Genomic DNA, 22,706 nt, shown 5'->3' on the forward strand with positions numbered 1-22,706 from the left:
TGCTTTTAAATTTAAATATATGAAAAAAATTTATAGTGGAACACACACACAAATGTCTGGAACAAAGAAGACCAAATTAGAGGCAAAACAATGGAGCGTTTGTTGTCACTCGTTATTTGTTAATCCCATCGGGTGATAGTATAGTGCTAAGTAAAAAATTTCAATTATATTTTTTTTCATGTTTGAATCTCTACTAAATATTCTGTTTCAGGTACTTATATGAAAAATGTATTAATGTAACGATTTCAAAAGTTTAATAGCCTTCTGTGATGTCAAGTCAAGCTGGTAAAGAACGAGCATTTGCTCAACGCCTGCATAGGTAAAATATTTTCTTTTCTTTTGATCACAAATCATAGTCAATACAACAGGCCATTTTTCATGCCCTTTTAGCAACTGGTTATCCGGCGCTGCCCCTACTGAAATTATTAATATAAACCAGTATAAACAGCCTTTACAGCGGAAAACACTAGAAAAAGTGCCCTTTTTGACTAACAATGAATGCTACCCCAGGCTACCCTGCTTTTCGAAAGTATGGCCTGTTTTCTCAATTTAAAGCACATAAAATTCTTTGAGCAGCCTTCATTTTTTAATGTCAAACTGCCAAAATTTGATTTAGTCTTTGATTTAATTTTTTATTTGTATGGATTGTTTTTTCTGCAAGAGACCTTTTTTTATATTATGTCTTGATAACCATCACTTGAATAAAACAACTAACAATTACTTCCAGATAATGTTGTATTTTTTTTCTTTACCCAAACTTCCTTTTATTTTATAGAAACACAACATCACAAACACCTTCAGCTGCCAGTATCCCTGGCGACAGGAGATCACAAATTTCACGAATATCTTTTTCTGAAATACAAAATTATCAAACTGGAATAACGGTAAATCATGGACATTTGTATATCCGTTTCCTTTGATAAAACTGGAAATTAAGATTAATTCTGGAAATAATATAATAGTTAAATTATGCTGACTTTTCACACAAGTTCTAGCTAGGTTCTAGCTTAGCTATTCTTTATTTTTCTGTTACCATCCTGTACCATCCTGTACCATCACTAATTTAGGTAGCAATAAATTTTTTAAGAATTTTAAGAAGTAAAATCCAAATTCATGATTAAGGATTAATTGCATTCCACAGAAAGCCTTGGTATCAGATAAATGTACACAAAGTATATCTCTCTATTTCTTCCAACAGCCAACCTATCAAGATGTTGTGGACCCTTTAGATTTTGAAGAGTTCATACTACAACATCAGCCACTGGCAGATGATAGTTCCACCATTGCAGTGTTGTCAGAATTCCCTGATGATGATATCGAAGTTACCAGTATTCAACGCAAGTCAAGAACAGTGGGACTGACCGTACCTGATGTCTTACAGTAAGTTAATACATGAGCCGTTTGTTTTGTGCTTTTTTGTGTTTTATTTACGACTGACTTTTTATTTGAACTATGAAATATAAGGGGTCTCAATAACCTAGCCCTGTTTTATTAACCCAAAAGAATATACATACAATTTGTTTATTCAACAGTGAGTGTGGACTTCTTAGTGTTACAATGTACCCTTTGTAGCTAAGTGTTAGTCTAAAGTTCATTCCCTTTAAGCGGGCATTCTGTTTTGCTACCATGTAGAAACCACATCAGTCTTGATACGATAGTCGACTAATAACTTTATGGATGGTTTCTATATGGTAGCAAAAAGAGAGTCACAAAACAAGCATGAGAAGTAAAGTTTGAAAGTGAAGGTCTATATTCAAGGTAATCCTGGGGGACCTTGGGTATCAAACTGTAAGCTCTTATGTTTTTCTACAAGCTCAATATTCTTTTATCTTTTTTTATCCAATTATTTTCCAAAATAATACGTTAAAGTCACACACATTTGCATTTTGCAAACAAAAGAGAAAATAAGTTAAATGTTTAGCAGGAAAGTGTTGTCAATACCAAAGAAATAGCTGACTGATTTGTGACAAGAATTGTGTTATGTCCTGTGAATTACTTGCCTAGTAACTGATTTTTTTGTTTTATTGTAGTAGTTCCAATGATCCACTGGTTAAAGATTGCGTCAAATCATACACTGATGATTGGTCCATTGTCAACCGAAAGTAAATGTTTATAATCTCTGAATCTTGAATAGCTTTAGAAAATTACACATCAAAATGAATATTGCACATGCTACAAAATTGTTACGCCAAATACTTTTTTTTGAATTTTCTCTTGGTTTTCCTGCATTTTTAATTTTTATAGTTTTTGCCAAGGTTTCCGAAACAGTGTTGTCTGTAGACTGAATACAAATATATCATTTCCGTCTTGCCAGTGTAAGAGGGTTTTTGGTTCAAATGACCATCTAATCCTAAGGTTTCCGTCCATATTCACAAAACCTAGTGTAAACACAGCCGAAAAGAAAGTTCTCAGATTTTCAAGTTTTTCAAGTTTTTTCCTCATCAAAAATTGGTTACATAGGGAGATTGTGTGCAAATTTTATATTTTGGCTTATTTTAAAAAAATAATTAAAAAAAATAATGTTCATAATTTTCAATTTAAGGTACCAGGTCAAAGGCTTTGGAGGAAAACAAAAACAGCGTAGTCGAATGGATAGTTCCACACAGCGTCTTCACAAGCATGAGTATGAGGTTGATGAACGAAAGGAAAACGATGGTAAAAACAATAGGCAATTATTGCAAGCCACACCACGTGGGAGTTGGGCTTCTAGGTATTACTTTTCTTCCAAATTTCATCAAGATAGGAAATACTCATCAACTTTTGTTCTAATATTTATAATTTTTGTTTGCAAATTTGATACCATGTATGATAGTCATTTTGGTAGTCAATAGGTTTAGGCCGATAAAATTTTAGTCGTGTTATCGAGAGTCAAAAAGCGTCATAATTTTGTTTTTCCTATTTTGCTATTGCCATTTTGTTATTAATTCATAATATTCATATTCGTAATGTTTTGTACGAAATAGCCCAGTCGTTTGCTACTAGTTTTGAATTCAAGCTAGTGGCAAACACACAATCTTTTTTGAGTACTTCAATATAAAATATTGCGTCATGAATATCAAAAATTGAAGTTTTTAAAGCCTTAACAACAAAGAATTTTACAGATTTTTAGTAAGTTGACTACAGTGTTGATGGTTTGATGGTATATAAATTGTTTTGTTTATATTGTTTTTTTTTCTTTATAGTAACCCATAGTTATCAAGAGAAAGTTGATTTATAAAAGGGATAAAGTCAAAGTTGTGAGCAGTACCTTTAGCTCCCAATGATTTGCAACTTCTTCATTTCCTAGCTTCGTTTAAAAAGTTAAAAGAAAACCTAATTTGCTCTCCCATGAATGAATTTGAAAAAATGATACCAAAAAACTAAATCAAAAAATATCTTAGATTTAATATTCTATGCAAAGCTTTATTTCACTACTCACAATTTGAACTATTTATCCCTTTTTATCGATTTTAACAGAAGATATGAACAAGACAAAGAAACAAACTGAGATTAAAAAGAAAGAAGCAAGAAGAAAAAGTGTAATTAAAGCGCAGTAAGTAAAGTTAGAAGAATGAAGTAAAGTTTTATATAAAAACTGAAAAAACCGTAAGTTGGTCTAATGTCGACATCCCTCTTCTAATTTCGACACCCTTCTTTAGAGATAGGAATAATATGAAGGTTGGGATCACTGATAGACAAAAGATTTTTCCTCCCTGATCGCTAAGCAAAAAAGATTCCATCAGCGATTCCGACCTTCATATTATTCCCATCTCTAAAGAAGGGTGTCGAAATTAGAAGAGGGATGTCGACATTAGACCAACTTACGGTAGTTAATTATAATAATAGTTGAAGGTTTCTCCCAGTGTCCTAGTGTCTTATTGTTATTTGTAATGAGATTCGAAATAGAAGGCATTGTTGAGGAATATCTTTGAGGAATATAGTAATGTAAGACTGCCAAATACATGAATAGAGCAGCAATGCTCAGAAACTTCTACATTGTTGGTGTTTAGGGGGGAGGGGTAAGATATGATGCCTACCCAGCTGGCACACAACGTTGTTTTAACGTTATATGGACGTTGCGGACGTTAGATAAACGTTAAAAGAACGTTGCGTGCCAGCTGCCTTACTGATAATGGTACAGTTAACTCGCACTAATTCGAACGGAAAGTCTAATTTGCTCGAATTATAGAATTAACCGAATTGTAGAAAGCATTTTACAAGGGTTTTCCCTTTACGAAGACTGAGAATTAGTTAGAATTATAGAAATTCGAATCAGTGAGAAGCCACTTTAATAACATTATTACTTCACTATGTTTTCAGTATTTTCGACCTTCAATCATGTCAGCCGGATCCATTACTTCAAGGACTTTTGGATAACATTCCTATCGAAGACGTCGATAAACAGAATAAAGTTTTCCGAGAGAAGAATCGAGTCAGTTCCATCTTCTCGATATTCCCACAAAATGAGGTTCGTTTTATAAGGCTTGTTTACATGTTTACCAGGAGGAGTTGCTACTCATTGCTTTTATGTTTATGTTTCTTTTCTTTAAAAGTTGATGTAAAGTAGTACAAATTCTACTTAGCTCGAGGCTAATCAATATCAACTTTTAATTACAATTCTATCTAAAAGGCTGATAGTCAAAGTCAAGTATTATTTACAAATTAATTTAAATTCAATCGATAAAACCAACGCCATGGATAAAGGTGCGACAGTTTCGGCAAGGACAAGTAGTGGGCCTCCATTGCTTGATTTCTTTTTTACACCGGGCTACAGCTTCGCCAACTTGGCAAAAACTTGTTTCAGATTCCCAAAGGATAATGAGAGATAATGAGAAAACATGAAAAAATGATAAATTTTACACACTGGACTATTGTTCAAATTATAGTTCTATCACTTAGGAATATCTGCCTCGTCTGCCTCCTCACCGATTCCCCCGATCTTTAAATACTTGACTGGATCGGGATTCTCGTATAAAAGTAAGTGCGCCAGGTTTTAAAAGCAAACTAGGCCACCATGTTGTTTTCTCTTCTGATTATAAAAAGTGGGATTCAAATGTTTTGAAATTTGAACGTTCCAAAGTCTAGTGTAAAGCAGAAAACAACATGGTCTCTATCATTCGACCATAAAACTGGACCCACTCTCAAGAGAAATCTGTAGGCAGTTAGCCTGTGTAGTGTGTAAAGGAATATGATATCTAATAGTATACTCCCCTTTTAGCAAGTCTCACTACTACTTGTTATCCACCTGTGCCTTTCTCTAAATCCTCTTTTTTTTTTCTTTCTCAGGAAGAACAATTTGTAACTCGAGCTCCGGCTGTTATCCCTCAAGAACATGTTGGACAACGTATTCTTGTTCGGTGCACGGAATTGAAGTTAGTTCTATTTTTTGTATATTCATTTTGAAATTTCTTTTATTTTTCTATTGGCATTTTAAGATAGAGGTGCTTCGTTTAAGATATATTTTTTCCCAGAGTGAGTATTTAGAGTGCGTTGCAAAAAGTGGTTATTGAAAGAGTTTTATTTGATAAATAATGAAAGCTCGATTCTTGTTCCTTAAACTTGGTTATTTCTGTGAAATTTACAAAATGAAAATTCATTTAAATAAAATTTCATTTTATTGTTATCCCTTAGGTTAGAGTTGGATATCGAACCAATTTTCGCCACAATGGCATTGTATGACTGTAAACAAAAGCGAAAGGTGCGGCATTGTCAAGTTTACAGACAGAGTTGATATCACTTGATTATATTTTGTAATACGCGATTCCGCCCATTCTTTTGTTTTCCATCTTTCAAAGAAGGGATTAGAAGAGGGTTGACTATTTAATGGTACAACAATAGTTACAGAAGATACTTGGATATTTTCAAGGAGACCAATTAAGTTCCCTAAATAGGAAAAATTCATCTGTAATCGTTGATTTTGTGTACCTTCTGTAACCGCCGTAGCAATAGACCTAACCAATTCTATGGTTTTACTTGTCATGTTTGTTTTCCAGAGACAGAACTTCCTGATTTTTAGCCTGACATTCTAAAAGTTAGAAGGATAATTAGATGGTGTGTAAGATATTTTTGTCTGTCAAACCCTTCTATAGCCTTGAGCAAAAGCTTTGAAACTTTTTCCGTAACTTTTTTCCAAGGTTAAGATATTCAAATCACAAACTCTTGACTTTTGAAAACAACTGGGTCAAAAGACTTGGAGGTTTTCCTCATAACCATAGAAGCGTGCTACAGACCAAAAATTGCAAGCGATCTGATTACCCCTTGAAGTTCTTATCATATGTAACTATAATTTGCCTTTTTGTTCTATATTTAGATTTCGGAGAATTTCCATTTCGACATGAACCAGGACTGGCACAAAAAGATGTTATCACCTTACAACAAGGGCAAGATAGACATCTCCACACTGGCAAAGTCTTGTATTTTTTCGGTGACCTACCCTTCAAGTGAAGTGTGTTTGGTTGTGAAACTCGAGAAGGTTCTCCAACAAGGCGATATCACTGAATGTGCTGAGCCGTACATGAAAGATACTGAAAGCCAAAAGGTAAACGATGACCGAGTGGTCAAAGGCGTTAGCGTCTTAAACCAGGGATTCGCAGTTCGAATTCCCGCTCCTTCCGATGTTCCGTTCAGTTATGGCCGTGGACTCCGTGGAAACAATCGAATAACTGCCTAAAGGTCCTAGATTACTGGACTATCCACGTAAAATATCGACTCTATCCATCCAAACACTCGAAAGAGTTACCCTTTTTATAGAGGTTTTCTATGTTTTGTTACATTGCGTAACTTCCACCATTATGGAAAAAACGTTCGATTTGCGCAAGGGGTCACGCCCATTGACATATACCCTGGACCAAGCTTCTTCTACTTTCCATCGAAAACTTTTGATGATGTAGCGCTGTTAGACGCTAATTGGTCAGCCCCGATGACCCTTCAAATCCCTTTTTTCCAGCCGACGCTTAAGAGTTTGGTTTTTTTATTCCGATTTCTAAAGTTTTTATCCGATCGGGTTAAGTTTGGTCTCCCGATCTGTGTATTTACTCTCAAGCTTTTTTAGGGCAGTGTTCCGGTTGGGATACGCTTTCAATTCATCCAATCGGGCTAAGTTTGGTTTCCCGATATGTGTTAAAAACAATTCAATATGGCTGCCAAAGCGGTGCTTTTTCGTTCGTTCGTTGTTTATCTCTTGCCAGCTTTTATTTTATATACAATCATTATATTTTGTTGAAGTGGCTTTTAAACTTATAACTAAGGAAGATACAACACTGGAGTTAGATTATTAGGATGTTCTTTTCTTTAAAGTATGAAGATTAACTTATTTGCTCAAGTTTTTTCCTGAATTGTGAGTTATTCTTTTACCTATGCTAGACCTCATTATTTTGTAGCATGAAAACATAGTTTTTCATTTTGAACTTGAATATAGAATAACCACCAACAATTGCTGGAATTTGATGGAGTGTATATATATTACAGTTCACAGCTTAATTATCTGATTATTCACAAAAATAATGTTTTCTCGAAATGAGTGTTTTTTTTATTTGATACATTTATAGACATTTTATATGCTTGTTCTTCTGGACAATTGGAGATAATATTGATAAAGCGTAAATGGAAATTGTTCAAGTATATTAAAGTACAGCTCCTATGTAAATTTGAGAAGGAACGAAGTTCTTTATCAAATTATATTGACGCAAAAATGATTTTTTCTAGACTTGCGTTTTTCACTGGCAGTTTACGTTTGTTTTTTTGGACCGACTTGGAGATAATTATTATAAAGCGTAAATGGAAATTGATCAAGTATATTAAAGTACCGCTCCTATGTGAATCGAGAAAGACCGAAGTTCTTCATCAAATTATATTGACGCAAAAATGATTTTTTCTAGACTTAAGTTTTCACTGCGATTTGAAAGCAGACACTTGCATTTGTTCTTTTTGAATTGGAGATAATTAGGATCAAGCGTAAATGGAAATTAATCAAGTATATATTTAAAGTGCAGCTCCTGTGTAAATTTCAGAAAGGCTGAAGTATTCTTCATCAAATTATTGACAAAAATTATGTTTTTCTAGACTTGCATTTTTCCACTGTGATTTGATGTCGGACATTTATACATTCTGGACTAATAATGATAAATAATAAATGTATATAAATGGATTAAATATTTTTTAATAGATAAATATTGCACGTTTAAGCATATATATTTAGGCTCAGGTTAGGGAAAATACAGGACAATAATTACAGTCTTTCTGGGACGACAGCGGGTATGCTAATCATAAAACTTTAAATTTGAATAAATTTTAGATGTCAGTGTAAACCTTATTTTGAATTTTGAAAAACATGTAGTTTTAAGCTAAACTATTTTTCTGCAGTTAAGATGAATAAGAATGACACCATTTTAACTTTTACTGATTTACAGCATCTTTGTTTTTGAAACTTTTTTGATTTTTTGTCCAGCTTGAGCTTGAATATAATTATAAGTCTAAGCTTAGTAAAAAATAATAAGTGTATAAATTTTTTGTGATTTTTGATAAGTACTTGCATTTAACTTCCTTGCAAGGATTTTTATTTTCTTGAATCTGTTGTTGATGTAGTCTTTTGTTGCTGTTCATCTGTATATCTAAATATCTATCCTAATTAAGAGACGAATAATTATTCTGTCATACAGATTGTAACATGGCATATTTTCGTTAATCCATATTGTGTACAAACGTAAATTTGATGATTTTTTTACTCTCGTCTTAGTAAATCATATCAATTTTTAACAACATATCTTTCTAATCATATTAAGCAATTTAGGCTGACCTTCCAGCGCAGCTGGTTTATTTTTAACACTGCAATGGCTTCTTTACGGGTACCAATTCAAAAAAAACTTCGATCAAAGATGGCGGATATAACTTGGTCCAGGGATATATAAAGGTTTCGAATTCGAACGTTTGCTTCCATAATGAAGGAAGTTACATACACAAAGAGGTGAAATAAATAATTTACAAAATTTTCGGATTGATTGATTAAAGATATTATTTTTAAGATATAGAAAGGAGATGCGCTTCTATGGTGACAAAGCTGAATAAACAAAAGAATTTCTTAAATTTGTGCCCGTGCGGTGCCGAAAAGGGAGAAAGTTGTTCCTTCTTTTTTGTTTAAAAACGCTGTGTAAGCAAATTGCAAGAGATGCGTTAATTGATGTCCTTTAAAACTTAACCAATCCATTCGCTAGTTGGATGAAAGATACAAAAAGATAAAAGTTGTGATATGAATAATTTTCAAAAAAGACCTTAAAATCGGAGTTTTTGATTTTTTTAAAAAAGCGATGCATTGTTGGGTTGTTTCGAGGGTATTACAATAGAAATCTCTTAGGAATTCCTCGAGGGAATTCTATCGTAATACTACAAAAACACTCCCATAATGCATTGTTTTTTTAGAAAAATCAAAAACTCCGATAAGATCTATTCTAGGGTTATGGTAGAGCTTTGATCTGAATCTTGGTCGACTTCCCTTTTCTTTTGTAGAGTCGTGAAAAGGCCAGAGCACAAGCTGAACAGTTCTGTGGAAGAAACGGTGCATACAGAATGCCATTTGCATGGACTGCCATTCACCTTGTTGATGTCATCACTGGTGCTTCTGCTGCAGAACCGCCAAGCTCCAACAATGAGAAAGACCAACCTTCACCAAAAGATCCTGTTCGAAGAGGAGTAAGTCCACTTACTTTATCAGCGGCCGTAGCATGAAGGTAGAGCATCCAGCTACGGTGCGCAAGGTTGTGGGTTCAATCCCCAGCCGGGTCATACCAAAGATTCCCAAAATGGTACTTGATGCCTCTCTGCTGGATGCTCATCAATTAAAGAGACGGATCAAGGGTAAGTGGAGAAATCCAGGGAAAGGAGTGGCGCCTTCCCCTACCTTCGGGTAGACAGCTATACGAAAAGGGAGCCTTCGGGTCGCCCTCGACTGCGGAAACTGAATTACTTACTTACTTTATCACACTTGTATAAGTATTCAAGTTACTTTTGACACGAATTAGTTACCATTGCGTTAATTCAGACAGGCTAAATGGATCATTCAACCACTTTAATTTATAATATTAACGAGGCAGATGCTGCTTACAAGCAAGATAATAACCTGATGATCACCTCTTGCATGTATATAAGAGTTTGAGTTTCAATTTCGTAAGACTAAAAGTATTTATCTTTTCGTTTTTCTTTTTACAGTCACCTGACATGGGCGGTGGACGTTCGTCAATGCGGCGCCAAGGAGAAGGTGTATCCCGGCGTGTTTCCAATAGCTCGGAAGTCGGGAAGCCTGGAGTCAACCGGTACAGCCATGAGCGGCCAAGCCGAGAAGCGGAAGAAAACTCAGTCGATTTGGCAAACTTCAGAGCTATCTCGCTGACGGTCAGCACTTTTTTCAAACAGGTACGGTAATTTGTTTCATTTATATCGGATGTAACAGAGAAGCCTAGACGGTAGTTGTTTGAAATCTGTGCTAATACAGGAATATGGGAGTATGGCTTCTTTTACAGAGGATGCCGGGTCCTTTATTGAGCGGTATAAGAGTCGTCTCGTTAGAACAGTCTTTGTCATAGACTGGAGTCGTTTATAATGCGTGTAATACCGTAGTATAGGCGTTAAATGATAATACAATTATAGTTCCGAGATTTAGTTTGCATAAACTAAAATTCGTTCCATCCGATTATGTCTGAATTAGTTGTCTATTATGTTAGACTAGCAGATGTCTCATTCATTTAGAGCTTATGCATCAATTATTATAACATTCTCAAAAACTATTCAAACGGCCACCCATTTGAAAGATTTATTTCTTACATTTTGAAAATATTTTTTATTCCATTTTCGCTTTAACTTCCATTTTATAGGAATCAGAGAAACTGAGCGACGAAGATTTGTTCAAACTTTTGGCTGATTTGAGAAGACCAAACTCGTTGCTAAGGAAACTGAAATGTATCACAGGTAGGAGAAACGATAGCAAATAAGGTAGCCCAGTTGGTTGGTCAGAGTCTTTTTGAAAGTGGTACCTGCAACAGCCATTTCAGTATTAAAACTTTGACTAGCATTCAACGGTGCTACATCAAAAGTGTGCAGGAAAAGTAGATAAGCACTCTCGGTGTATTTACACCGCCATTGAGTACCATCAGGAAGCACTTTGGAAAAAAACTCCGGTCAAATACTTTGGTTGGCAGGGACCGAGAAACTGCCCCCAAGGCTTATATAAAGCTATGAATAAAGGTATAGACTTACAAGTAGACTGTCATACCAGATTGGCACTGGTTTTATTAGGAAATTTATGTAAGATAATTTGATTTTACTATACCCTGATTAAATTTGGTAAAACCAGACGTCAGCGACCTAATTTTTCTCCCAGGTTTTGTTCTAATAGACGATATCGGCTATACATAAAAACTCAGTTTTGACCCCCGAGAATTCTCCACAATGCTTTGTGCGGAAAAAAGTTCACGGTGAATTTTTTTCTGCACAAAGCATTGTGGGGAATTCTCGGGGGTCAAATCTGAGTTTTTATGTATAGCCGATATCGTCTATTCGAGGTTTGACGTTACACAAGACTTAATAGCGCACCGCGCTGAATCTAAAAATAGATTTTATTTTTGACATAATCATTACTCTCGATGTGTATGTACGAGTTCCAATCCCATCAACCTTTGCGCTAATCTCCTTTGCAAGTTAATTGCCTCATTTGACAAAAAATATGTAACAACTTGCACGTTTCTTTAATTGAGCCGCATTGAATTGTGGGATTGAAACTCGTACAAATGTCAAAAAAAAAAGGAAAATAATAATTATGACGTATGCGTTGCGGAGAGCGCTATTAGTATTTTCATCTTTTCTTTATAGGTTTATTGAAGCTGGACATAACACCACCTCAAGAAAATCTGAAATATTGTTTGACGCCTGAACTCATACCCGTAAGTTCATGAAACGAATTCGACTCGAGCTAAGAAACGGAATCGATACAAGCTAATTCGAGCCTCCATTATTCTACAACTCAAACTATAATATAGGACCTCTCAGCTGGAAAGCAATACGGATTTCCAGCTTAGGGGTCCAATTTTTTAAATTCGAATTATAAAACGATTCGAATAATAGACTTTTCCAGAAATAGTCCGTGCCCCCTCCCCTGTTGAGGATATCGGATATCCAGGGGGTTAACGATTTTTGTTCAAAAGTGGATATCCAGTGGGGTTAAATATCTACAAGGGGGCGGATATCCAGGGGTTAAGTGTCTTTTCAAGTAAAAAATACGATATCCAGGGGGGGGTAAGCATCTTTATAAGAGAGGATATCCAGGGGGTTGAGCATATTTTTAAGAGTGGATATCCAGGGGGTCTTTACTAATAAAGTAGGATATCCAGGGGGTTCGATACTTCGAAAAATCAATATTCTCAATAGTGGGGGTAAAATTTATTTTTGGAAAAGCCCAATAGAAGGCTCGCTCACCCATCCCAAAAGGTCAAGTGTTTAAATAGTGTTGTATATTTCAGGTTGCGCCATATCCAGACAAGCAAGGAGCACCAGTCAAGGAAGTCCAAGAATTCGCACCTCGAGAAGTTTTTGTACCTTATGTCACATACAGGTGATTGTTATAACTCGTTTCGTCTTCATTTGCGAAAAATTCATTTGCCAATCATTCATAAATTCACTAGAAATAGAAAAACGCATCATGAGCGTTGAATTAGCGATATTATGAATGTGTATTTCTGCGATGAAGATGGTTACCTTCTGATTCGTCTAAATCATAATTAAATGAGGACAACGGTAAACAAGCACACTTTTACCGTCCTCGATTTTGCGGGTAGATACTGCGCGGTATTCCAAATCGCTTCAGTCACTTCGCCGTCCTCAAAAAGGCAAATACATAAACTCGCTATTGGTTCTCGCGGTGGTCGGGTGTCTAGCTGAAACGAATTCGTTTTGCAGTCAATACAGTCAAGATTTTACCACAGGTCAGAAAGACTCGCAGATCTTTTTTTTCAAACGCAAAAAATCATCACCGTTTTCTTTTCTACAGGAACACGTTGTACATTTACCCAGAATCCTTGAATTTTTCCAACCGTACTGGATCGGCGAGGAATATTGCAGTCAAAGTACAGTTTTTGGAAGGTGAAGATGTCCAAAACCACGCACTGGCTGTGAGTGTTGTTTGTGTCTTTTAAATGTAAACGTGCGAAGTTTAACAAAAATTGCGTCTTTGTCATCTTACATTCTCTACCATAAGTGAACTGTTACTTTGACTTGATATAAAAGTAAATAAGCCATAATTTTCTCGTAGGATGTGTTCCTTGAATTAAAACTCTGTTCTAAGCTATATCCCCATCTGTGTCATTAGGGTATAGTCTTCAAAAAATCTCTGATCAAAGATTTTGGCTTGCCGCCTTTAGAAAGGATTAATATAAAGGTCAGTGCGTAGGAATAGTACGACTTTCAGTTGTTTTAATGTTTTTAACTATCACTGATCTCCTATTTTTAGTGTATCTATGGTAAGTCTAGTGGTCCAGAATTCGTCAAAGAAATTTTCACACCTGTTGTCTACCATAACAAGTAAGGACTCAACTATATATTTCGAATCTTTTTTAATACGTTTACTGCCGAGCCCTTTTAAGAAATGGAAAATTTAACCTTTTGGAATTTCATCGTAAGTTTGACTTGACTTTGATAGACTCACGTGTCCTCGATTTTGCTTTGAATACTTTCAAATTGTACACCAATCGACGCAGAATTTCACGTATATTCAATATAAAACCAAGCAAAAATTTCTATATCAAAAGTTATGGCCCTTTGAGAAGTCCTACCGGTATATTAACCACTCTACTACGAGTATACTAGTAATCGGCAGCGAACGGATTAACGCATAACGTGTTTTGAGATAGGATAGGGTTAATTAACTATAGTTTATTTAAATGCTCTTCCACTGTTCTCTTCCTCCTGATATAATCCAAAATACCTGAAACAAAGGTCAAGTTTTGCGTGCGTGGGAATCTTTGCTATTGAAAGAACAAATCTTCACTGTTCCTTAGACCTCTTGGCCATTTCTCCTTAAGAACGCTTTTTATTTTTCATTCATTCAAGGACACCGTATTTCTATGAAGAAGTGAAAGTGAAGTTACCAGCACAGCTCGGTGAACAACATCATTTCTTATTCACATTCTATCACGTCTCCTTCAAAACTGAAAGTGGAGGGCCCATCGAATCAACACCTGTTGGTTGTACTGTAAGTTATATTCTAGTTAGGACGACCGGCGACGACCCTGGCTATTCTAATTGTTAGAGTAGGCAAAAAGCGGGCATAAAGTTGGCAATTAAAATCTTTGTTTAGAAAACGTCGAGAGAAACCATTGCATTGACTTCAAAAGGGGACAATTCATGATAATCACCACTGGAGAGTCTTCTGAAAACCACCACACTTCTTTCCGACCAAACGTCACTTAAGGCCGGTCTCCACTTGCGCGCGCTACGATCGCACTTTTTCGAACAAAGCTTCCACGCTATTGGTAGGGTAGGGTGTCAACAGCCATTTTTGGGGCAAAGTCAAAAAAATCAAGATGTAGTGTTTTTATATGAAAATTCAACCTATTGTGAGGCATTCTGCACAATTTTTAAGGTCAGAAGTCCAAAATTGGCCGAACCCCCCTGGGGGTACTGATTCGCACTACAGGCAAAAATTGGAAAAAATGACATTTTCTGGCCTTTACAGGCCTGCAAATTTGTCAAAACTATTTCAAATCTTATTTTTTTCATTTGCTGTACTAAATTTTATGAAGAAACAACAAAATAATCATATTGGGTTGAAAATTGTGCCCATTGGAACCCTAAACGAGCCGTTTTAAGCCAATTTTGGGTAGCAAAATGCTTTTTAAGGCCAATTTTGCAAGTACATAAACTTTAAACTGATTAATTCACATGTCTGAAATTTTCAGAGATGGAAGTCTTCAATAAAGTCTTTAAGCAAAATGAATTTCAAGTTTTTTCACTTTTTTCAAAAATTCATAATGGCGTTTTCAAAAATCGCTTTTTTGCAAAAAAAAATTATATATATCAAAAAATAGCATTTTTTAAGGCAAGCTTCTACAAACTGAGTTTAAAATGCTGACTGAAATTTTTTTTGCAGTGATAGTATTCTGGAGATACTCTAGGAAAATCAAAATCATTTGGGTCTGGGATGCGTCTATGTCCGCCATTTTGGAAATAAAATCCCTGCTCAGAGCCATTTTTCAGGCAAAAACCCAAATTTGGACTGAAAAAATCTCTAAAATGACAATAGACATGGGCCCGAATTTTCTTGCAGTGATAGTATTCTGGAAATACTGCAGGAAAATCAAAGTCATCTGGGTTTGGCATTTGGGTATATCCCCTATTTTGGAATTGAAATTCCTGCTAAAACGCAATATTTTGAGCTAAACGGATGGAAATATGTAGCATTTTGACAGAGATTTCATTTCCATAATGGTGGATGTAGACAAATCCCAGACTCAAATGATTTTGTTTTCCTCGGAGAATTCACAGAAAACTAACACTTCAAAGAAATTTGGGTCCATATCTATTGCCATTTTATAGCAGTTTTTAGTCAAAAATGGGGTTTTTGCTTGAAACGTTGCTTATTTAAGCCAATTTTAGCACATATTTCAATTCCATAATGGCGGATATAGCCATATCTTAAACCCAAATGATTTTGATTTCCCTGGAGTTTTTCCAGAAGGCTATTACTGCAAAAATATTTTAGGTTCATGTTTATTGCCATTCTTAAGATTTTTTCAGTCAAAAATGTGATTTTTGCTTGAAATATTGCGTTTTAGCAGGGATTTCAATTCCAAAATAGGGGACATAGACGCATCCCAGACCCAAATGATTTTGATTTTCCTGCATTATTTCCAGAATACTATCACTGTAAAAAAAAATTCAGTCAGCATTTAAACTCAGTTTGTAGAAGCTTGCCTTAAAAAATGCTATTTTTTGATATATATAATTTTTTTTTGCAAAAAAGCGATTTTTGAAAACGCCATTATGAATTTTTGAAAAAAGTGAAAAACTTGAAATTCATTTTGCTTAAAGACTTTATTGAAGACTTCCATCTCTGAAAATTTCAGACATGTGAATTAATCAGTTTAAAGTTTATGTACTTGCAAAATAGGCCTTAAAAAGCATTTTGCTACCCAAAATTGGCTTAAAACGGCTCGTTTAGGGTTCCAATGAGCACAATTTTCAACCCAATATGATTATTTTGTTGTTTCTTCATAAAATTTAGTACAGCAAATGAAAAAAATAAGATTTGAAATAGTTTTGACAAATTTGCAGGCCTGTAAAGGCCAGAAAATGCCATTTTTTCCAATTTTTGCCTGTAGTGCGAATCAGTACCCCCAGGGGGGTTCGGCCAATTTTGGACTTCTGACCTTAAAAATTGCGCAGAATGCCTCACAATAGGTTAAATTTTCATAAAAAAACACATCTTGAATTTTCTGACTTTGACATTTGACGCCCCACCCTAATTGGTCAAAAGAAAAATGAGGCAACTCCAGCGCGCGCTACATTTTTATGACGCCATCTTTTTTCCAAGCAAAAAGGATTGAAGCCAAAAGATGCGATCGCAGCGCGCGCAAGTGGAGACCGGCCTTTAAACAATAGAAAAAGTGACGTATTGGGTGAAAAAAACAACAGAAAAGTTGCATAATTTCGTGAAGTCATTGCAGTGGTGCATATCATGAATTCTTAGACAGCCGATTTCATACCCTTTTTAATTCACAATTAGAATAGGCAGGGCAAATATTCGGCTGTCTAAACCACAGCTTATGCTCATCCTCCAGGTTAGCCGTATAAATGCAATCTCTTAACGAGTGCCACTTGCACCACTTTTCGAAAAATAAGCCTCTAAATTAAATATATGCGACATTTTTCAAAGCGAGTGATTCTCGAAAATAAATCCAAAAAAGTTCGCGATTTTTTTCTCCTCGTGAAATTATATATCTGTTGAGAATAAATTTCATTAAATCGGCGAAAATAAAAAAATGTAGTGTTTCCAGAAACCGGCCGGGTGAAAATTTTTTTTTTCTGACCCGGCCGCAGACTATGGATTCATCTATATGGTTCATCATAAAGAAAATCAAGTTGGCCGTTCAAGCTATCAAACGTCGTTTGTTTAGATATTCCTTCTTTAAAGTTATCTTTAAAGTTCTATTTCAATGATCTTAAGTTATCAAAAATAGCCAAAAACAAATTTTTTTGCCGGCCACATGAGAGCTGTTTTCCTTCAGCTGCATTCCGGAAACACTACATTTTTTATTTTCGCCTCTTTTTTACTTTCCAGTGGATCCCAGCACTGAAGGATGGTCGTTTGAACCTCGGTGAATTTGCTTTACCAGTAGCTGCCGATAAGCTACCACAATCGTACAGCATGTTGGCGCCCGACGTACAACTGCCCAATATGAAATGGGTTGATGGTCACAAACCAGTGTTTTCGTGTTCACTTCACACAGAATCATCTGTTCACCCGCAGGTTTGTGGTAGTTATTTTTGTGTTTTTTTTATTCGAACCACAGATATCTTATATTAAAAAAACTAGAAAATCAATGTTTAGAAAAAGGGGTTACGCGCGCTCCAGAACGCTTAAGTACATTCCTCCACTCTGTTTGCGTTGCAAATAATATTGAGGTAATCCAGGATAATCACGACGATCGGCGAAAAATTTAAGGCTAGTGAAAATACGCTATTTTATTGGTTGAAACTCACTAGCCTGTTACATTTTTCGACCGTTTTCGTGATGATGCCGATTTGCTAGTTAACCTCACAAATATTTAAGAGTGTAGAGTCTTGAGAAGCACTAATGAAAGGTGAAAACAACAGCTTTTTAATTGCTAGTGCCTTTTCTGGGTACATATGTCGGGGGAAAGTGACAAAAATTATAAGAATTAAGGCAACGATATTTTTCCTAGTTGAAAAAACTTTTATTTACCTGTTTTTTATCCCCAGCCGAAAATTTTACAACAGCCCTAAAATATCTGAAAAACGCATTGGCCAAAGGGAATGTAAAAAGAAATTCCAAAATACCAAAATTCTAAAAATTTAAAAAAATCCCGAAAATTGAGTATATTGCACCAGCCCAGAGGGAGCGGGGGTACCTTTTTTCACCTTCACGAGTCCCAGGTAAATGCCGCAAAAACACATTTCAGTCCCATTCAGGTCGCTTTTATTCAAAAGAGAGTCCCACGAACGAAGAGTCAATTTTTCGAACCTCTCGCTGCGTATTATCAGCTTTTTATGCTTTACTGATAGCGCCCTTTTACTTCCGCCTTGTAGTTTCGAATGTTTTTATTCGAAAATCTAATTCGAACGTTATAGATTCGAACGAAAATATTCGATTTTAGTGTTTGCATCTTTTGAGAAAATAGAGAAGCATCTTTCGATCCCAGAAGCTTTGTTTCGCAGTGAGGGGTGTTGCAGATTTTTCAGAGATGTATTTGAAAGTTTCTAGACTGATAATTGAAAATGCAGATGGTGTACAGTATTATTTCGATAGAGAAGAAACCACCCTTCATCATTGGATTAATCAGATTGAAAGCACTGAGTCTTTTTCTATGTTTTTGTTTCGATATGCATGGAAAAGAAAAGCAGAGGAAAGGAGTTCCATGATTGAAACGTATGCGTTGGTTGTAATAATGGTTATAAAAGACAACATTTTTGAAACAGTAAAACAATGTGAATAATTTCTTGATTATCGTCAAGCCGTAATGATTGTTGAGATTCTTAAAAAGTCAATCACGTATCTACCTTTGTCGCAAACGAGAGAATCGGGAGAGAACTTTTATAAATATCGCTCGTCATATGGTTTTTAAATACAAGACATTACATTCAATTACATTTCCCTTATTATGATATCAGAAATCTCGCATATTGGCAAACATTCAAGAATCTCAATATTTTGTATGCAGTGATGAAAAACTGTTTGGCTTCACACGGACAATACCAAAAGCTGAAAATATTTGGATCATGTCAAGTAGTAGTTTTATAAATTTCTTAGTTCATCAGATTTGATTTTAGTGTATTTTATGGAAGAACTCCAAATTAAAAGTTCAACTGAAAATATTTTTGTTGCGTTTTCCCCCTTTCCCTTTCCCTTTGACACTCCCTACTCCGAAAGTCATCTTTTCGACTGTTTTAGATTTGATTTTTCTCAGACAGGCCTGTTGTTGTTGTTGAGTAATACTGTATGAAGATTTTAACTTGAATATGAAACTCTTTACCTTGAAACTTTGTCTTCACAATTAAACCACAGTAATGTCTATGGTTAAAACCAAGAACCAACAAACAAACTGTATCTTACTCTTAGTAGGTTCTTAGTAGCAGGAGGGCTAATTGGCTAATTTTAATTCTAAAAAGCCAAAAATAAGCTAAAATCAGGCTTTATAGAGCAAAATAAGGAGCCTTCCTTCCCTCTGTCAGCCGAAAATATTTTTACAAATCAATAAACGATGGGGTTTCGTTTTGGAGCAATCTCATTATTTAAAATATAAAGCACTGAGGATCCTTCACTTGCGATCGGAGTTATCTGAGGATTTAAAAATTGATACGAAAATTGATGTCATGTAGTCATACACGAACCTTGAATTTGTGCGCACATTATACCAAAGGAGACGCGCTGCGCGCGTAAACAATGTTTGACGGTTTGCTCCCAGCTTTAGTCGACCGCGCGGACATTATACCAAAGGAGACGCGCTGCGCGCGTAAAAATGTCGGAGTTTTATTTAGTCGGGGAGAAATTTCGTCACCTACCTTATTGGAACTAATTTTCGCGGGAACTAGTTTTCGCGGTCGAAAAAGAATATCCGAAAAATTGCATTTCGCGGGTTTTAATTTTCGCGATTTTTTTCATTTTGGAAGTTTTAATTTTCGTGGTTTTAATTTTTGTGGTTTTGCCCTTTTTTGGACAAATTTCTTTCATTTTCCTAGGGATTTTTCAAACTTTTCAATAAAATTGGAGAAAATTGCAATTCGCGGGAATTAATTTTCGCGGTTTTTAACTCCCAAAATTTTTCACGGGCTCAAATGTTCGTGATTTTGACGAAAAACCGCGAAAAACACTAAAATTAATCCCCGCGAAAATTAGTTCCAATAAAATAAAATTTAAGGGTAGTAGTGACAAAATACTACCTTGACCGACCCGTCGTGCTGGCAACTGATGTTTAAAGTGCCCAATATGAAATGTGTAGACGGCCACAAACTTGTCTTATCAATCGGGTTCGCTCCGTTTTGTGTCACTAATCTCATCTTTTAAGATTGCTCAGTTCAAAATTTGAGAAATTTTATCGTTTATTCTGTCAGCATAAAGAGGCGAGCCTCCTTTCTTACTCTGTACCAGAGTGTATCTCACGTTTATCGCTTCGTAGTACACTCTGTGCGCATTGTCTTTTTGATAAAAAAATTCCCGTACGGAGACCTCCGCGAAGAAGTATGATTTATAAATAGCAACACAACTCTTATCGTCTCCCCTCTCTCACCAACACTCCATCGCAGCGGTCGGTTTGAAAAATCTCAAATGAGAAAAGACAATGACAACAGACCCTCTACGGCAATGAATTTTGAAATTAGCCGTAGATACTGGGTCTTTTCTTTATCATAAAAAATAACAATATCTTTAACCTTTGTTTTTTAGGACTATCTCGAACCATCTGATTAGCCCTTTAACTTTGTTTTTCAGGACTTTTATTTACACCGTTTCTTTAAACTATGTCATTCACTGGAGGGCCGTCTTCAAAATACTTCCAATAAATCACAAGAATCCAACATGGAAGCCAACCTTCATAAGTATATCAAGGATCTGGAGAAAGCTCAACTGGAGCCTCTTGTCAGATTCTTACATTTGGTGCTGGATAAATTGTTCACTTTGCTAGTAAGACCGACTGCTATCTCGGGGACAGTAGGTAAGACTTTGATCTCTCTTATTTTAAAGGGCTACATACCGTATGGTTCAAAAAAAAAACTTCGGGTGTTTGACGGTTTCCTTGGACCATAGTCCTTATAAAAAAACACTGGTCTGGAAGCTTTTTGTTCAGTTTTTTATCACGTTACCAAGTACTCCTCTTGGGATTGGTTTAAAAATTAACCACATGATTAAAAAGTGAGCAAAACAAATTAATTTCTCAACGCAAGTTCAAGTAAGAAACATTGGAAAAAAACAAAAGGTTTCCAGACCGGGGTTTTTTATACGGACTATGCTTGGACCTAACAGCTTGTCCCATGATCTTCATTTACCTTAAAATTAGTTAGAGCACGTTCAACATTGAGTTTACAGGCTAGGTATCAATTTTATAGCCTTCGTCTCAAATTCTTTAGATTTTGGCACAAATGATGACACTACTAATGAACTTTAAACCGTTTTTATCTGGTTGAAAATGTCACTTCAGTGCCGTAGCAACTGGGGGGGCAAGGGGGGGCTACGCCCCTCCCCAATAATTTTTTCAAAAATGGTTATTTTGCAAAATGCAAAGTTTTTCTCTTTTAATTTGTCATAATTGTCTTTATGTGCATGTTTTGAGTGTACTTTTAAGCAATCTAGAGCTCAAATTTTCAAAATTTTCCCCCTCGGGCCAAACCATGGTTGGCCCTCGCGGCGTCACTAAACTTCAGCCCCCCCAATATGAAAATGCTTCCTACGGCACTGCACTTATATAAAAACAATTGCAAAGGTCTTTGCAACTTTTATCGGATTAATATTCGCGAGATTTGATTTTGTGAGACAAAAAAATCACGAAATTCTCTGGGTTTATTATCCCGGATCTGTATATTTCTATTTCGTGTGAATTTAATTTCGCGAATCGACCAAAAGTCGGTTGAAAATGGCCCTTAATGTCATAAATAATAGAGTACTTTTAGCCGAAAATCTGATCTTGAAAATTTGGCTTGGATTTAATTCCCCCCGTCAGCAATAGACCTTTTCATAAATTACGTCACGAACATCATTTGCGTCGTATTCAAACAATTTCCATGGTCATCATATCCCTTGAGACATTAAATGATTTTTTTATGAATAGAAAGTAGTTGCACTAAAATCCGCTGGGAGTTGATCACCATGACAATAATTTCGAAACGAGGCCAGTGATGTTTGTGACGTAATTTATGAAAAGGTCTATCTCACATGATTTTGCGAGTTTTATTTTCGCAAAAAAAGCGAAAAATCTTGCAAAATTAATCTGTAATTAATAAAGTAATGATATCATGAAATTCCATTTACTTTTCAGTCAACGTTTCACAATTCGCTTTCGATGCCTTGACATTGATCGTTCATCGAGTGCACGAATTGCCGTCAGCCGAACAAGATAAACATGGCCACAACAATCTGTTGGCTTCTTATGTATCATACTTTTTCAACACTCCTGGATCAGGAACTCCTATCGCATCACCGAAAGATTCTCCTAGTAAGTGTTTGATGCTGATTAGCGAGTTTATGTATTTGAGATAAATCGAAGGCGTTGTGGTGTGTGGTGTCACTCATCCTGTTCCGCGCCTTCGACGAGCTATATGCTCTCCCGCGTGGCTCGAGTGTCATCACTATGCATCATGGTATCTGTATCTCGCGTGCACAGAACCAGCAGAGTCTTGACAGCGCTAAGCATTCCAAATCGAAAGAGGAGGAATTCCTACTTCGCAAGGAGTAGGACCCGTTCCCAAGTGGGGAGGGCTCATATTATCAGATAAATCGAACGAGACGGTATAAAGCTAAG

General features: G+C 35.8%; 1 protein-coding gene across 1 annotated transcript in view; it reads left to right on the forward strand.

Moving 5' to 3' along the window:
• The first annotated feature begins 210 nt into the window (after window positions 1–210).
• LOC136800503 (dedicator of cytokinesis protein 7-like) overlaps window positions 211–22,706 on the forward strand; it is a 49,762-nt gene continuing 27,266 nt past the window's right edge. Inside the window, exons 1-20 of the mRNA XM_067057163.1 lie at window positions 211–319; window positions 776–884; window positions 1,199–1,380; window positions 2,031–2,102; window positions 2,543–2,710; window positions 4,300–4,447; window positions 5,266–5,351; window positions 5,611–5,677; window positions 6,290–6,517; window positions 9,481–9,663; window positions 10,180–10,383; window positions 10,842–10,935; window positions 11,836–11,906; window positions 12,483–12,574; window positions 13,010–13,130; window positions 13,469–13,539; window positions 14,068–14,209; window positions 17,297–17,485; window positions 20,684–20,906; window positions 22,224–22,400. Coding sequence (XP_066913264.1) covers window positions 270–319; window positions 776–884; window positions 1,199–1,380; window positions 2,031–2,102; window positions 2,543–2,710; window positions 4,300–4,447; window positions 5,266–5,351; window positions 5,611–5,677; window positions 6,290–6,517; window positions 9,481–9,663; window positions 10,180–10,383; window positions 10,842–10,935; window positions 11,836–11,906; window positions 12,483–12,574; window positions 13,010–13,130; window positions 13,469–13,539; window positions 14,068–14,209; window positions 17,297–17,485; window positions 20,684–20,906; window positions 22,224–22,400 — 2,677 coding nt within the window. The 5' untranslated portion in view covers window positions 211–269. The remainder of the gene's footprint in view (window positions 320–775; window positions 885–1,198; window positions 1,381–2,030; window positions 2,103–2,542; window positions 2,711–4,299; window positions 4,448–5,265; window positions 5,352–5,610; window positions 5,678–6,289; window positions 6,518–9,480; window positions 9,664–10,179; window positions 10,384–10,841; window positions 10,936–11,835; window positions 11,907–12,482; window positions 12,575–13,009; window positions 13,131–13,468; window positions 13,540–14,067; window positions 14,210–17,296; window positions 17,486–20,683; window positions 20,907–22,223; window positions 22,401–22,706) is intronic.

Source organism: Clytia hemisphaerica, unplaced genomic scaffold, assembly GCF_902728285.1.
Source record: "Clytia hemisphaerica strain Z4C2 unplaced genomic scaffold, Clytia hemisphaerica genome assembly, whole genome shotgun sequence".
In the NCBI taxonomy this organism is placed as follows: Eukaryota; Metazoa; Cnidaria; class Hydrozoa; order Leptothecata; family Clytiidae; genus Clytia; species Clytia hemisphaerica.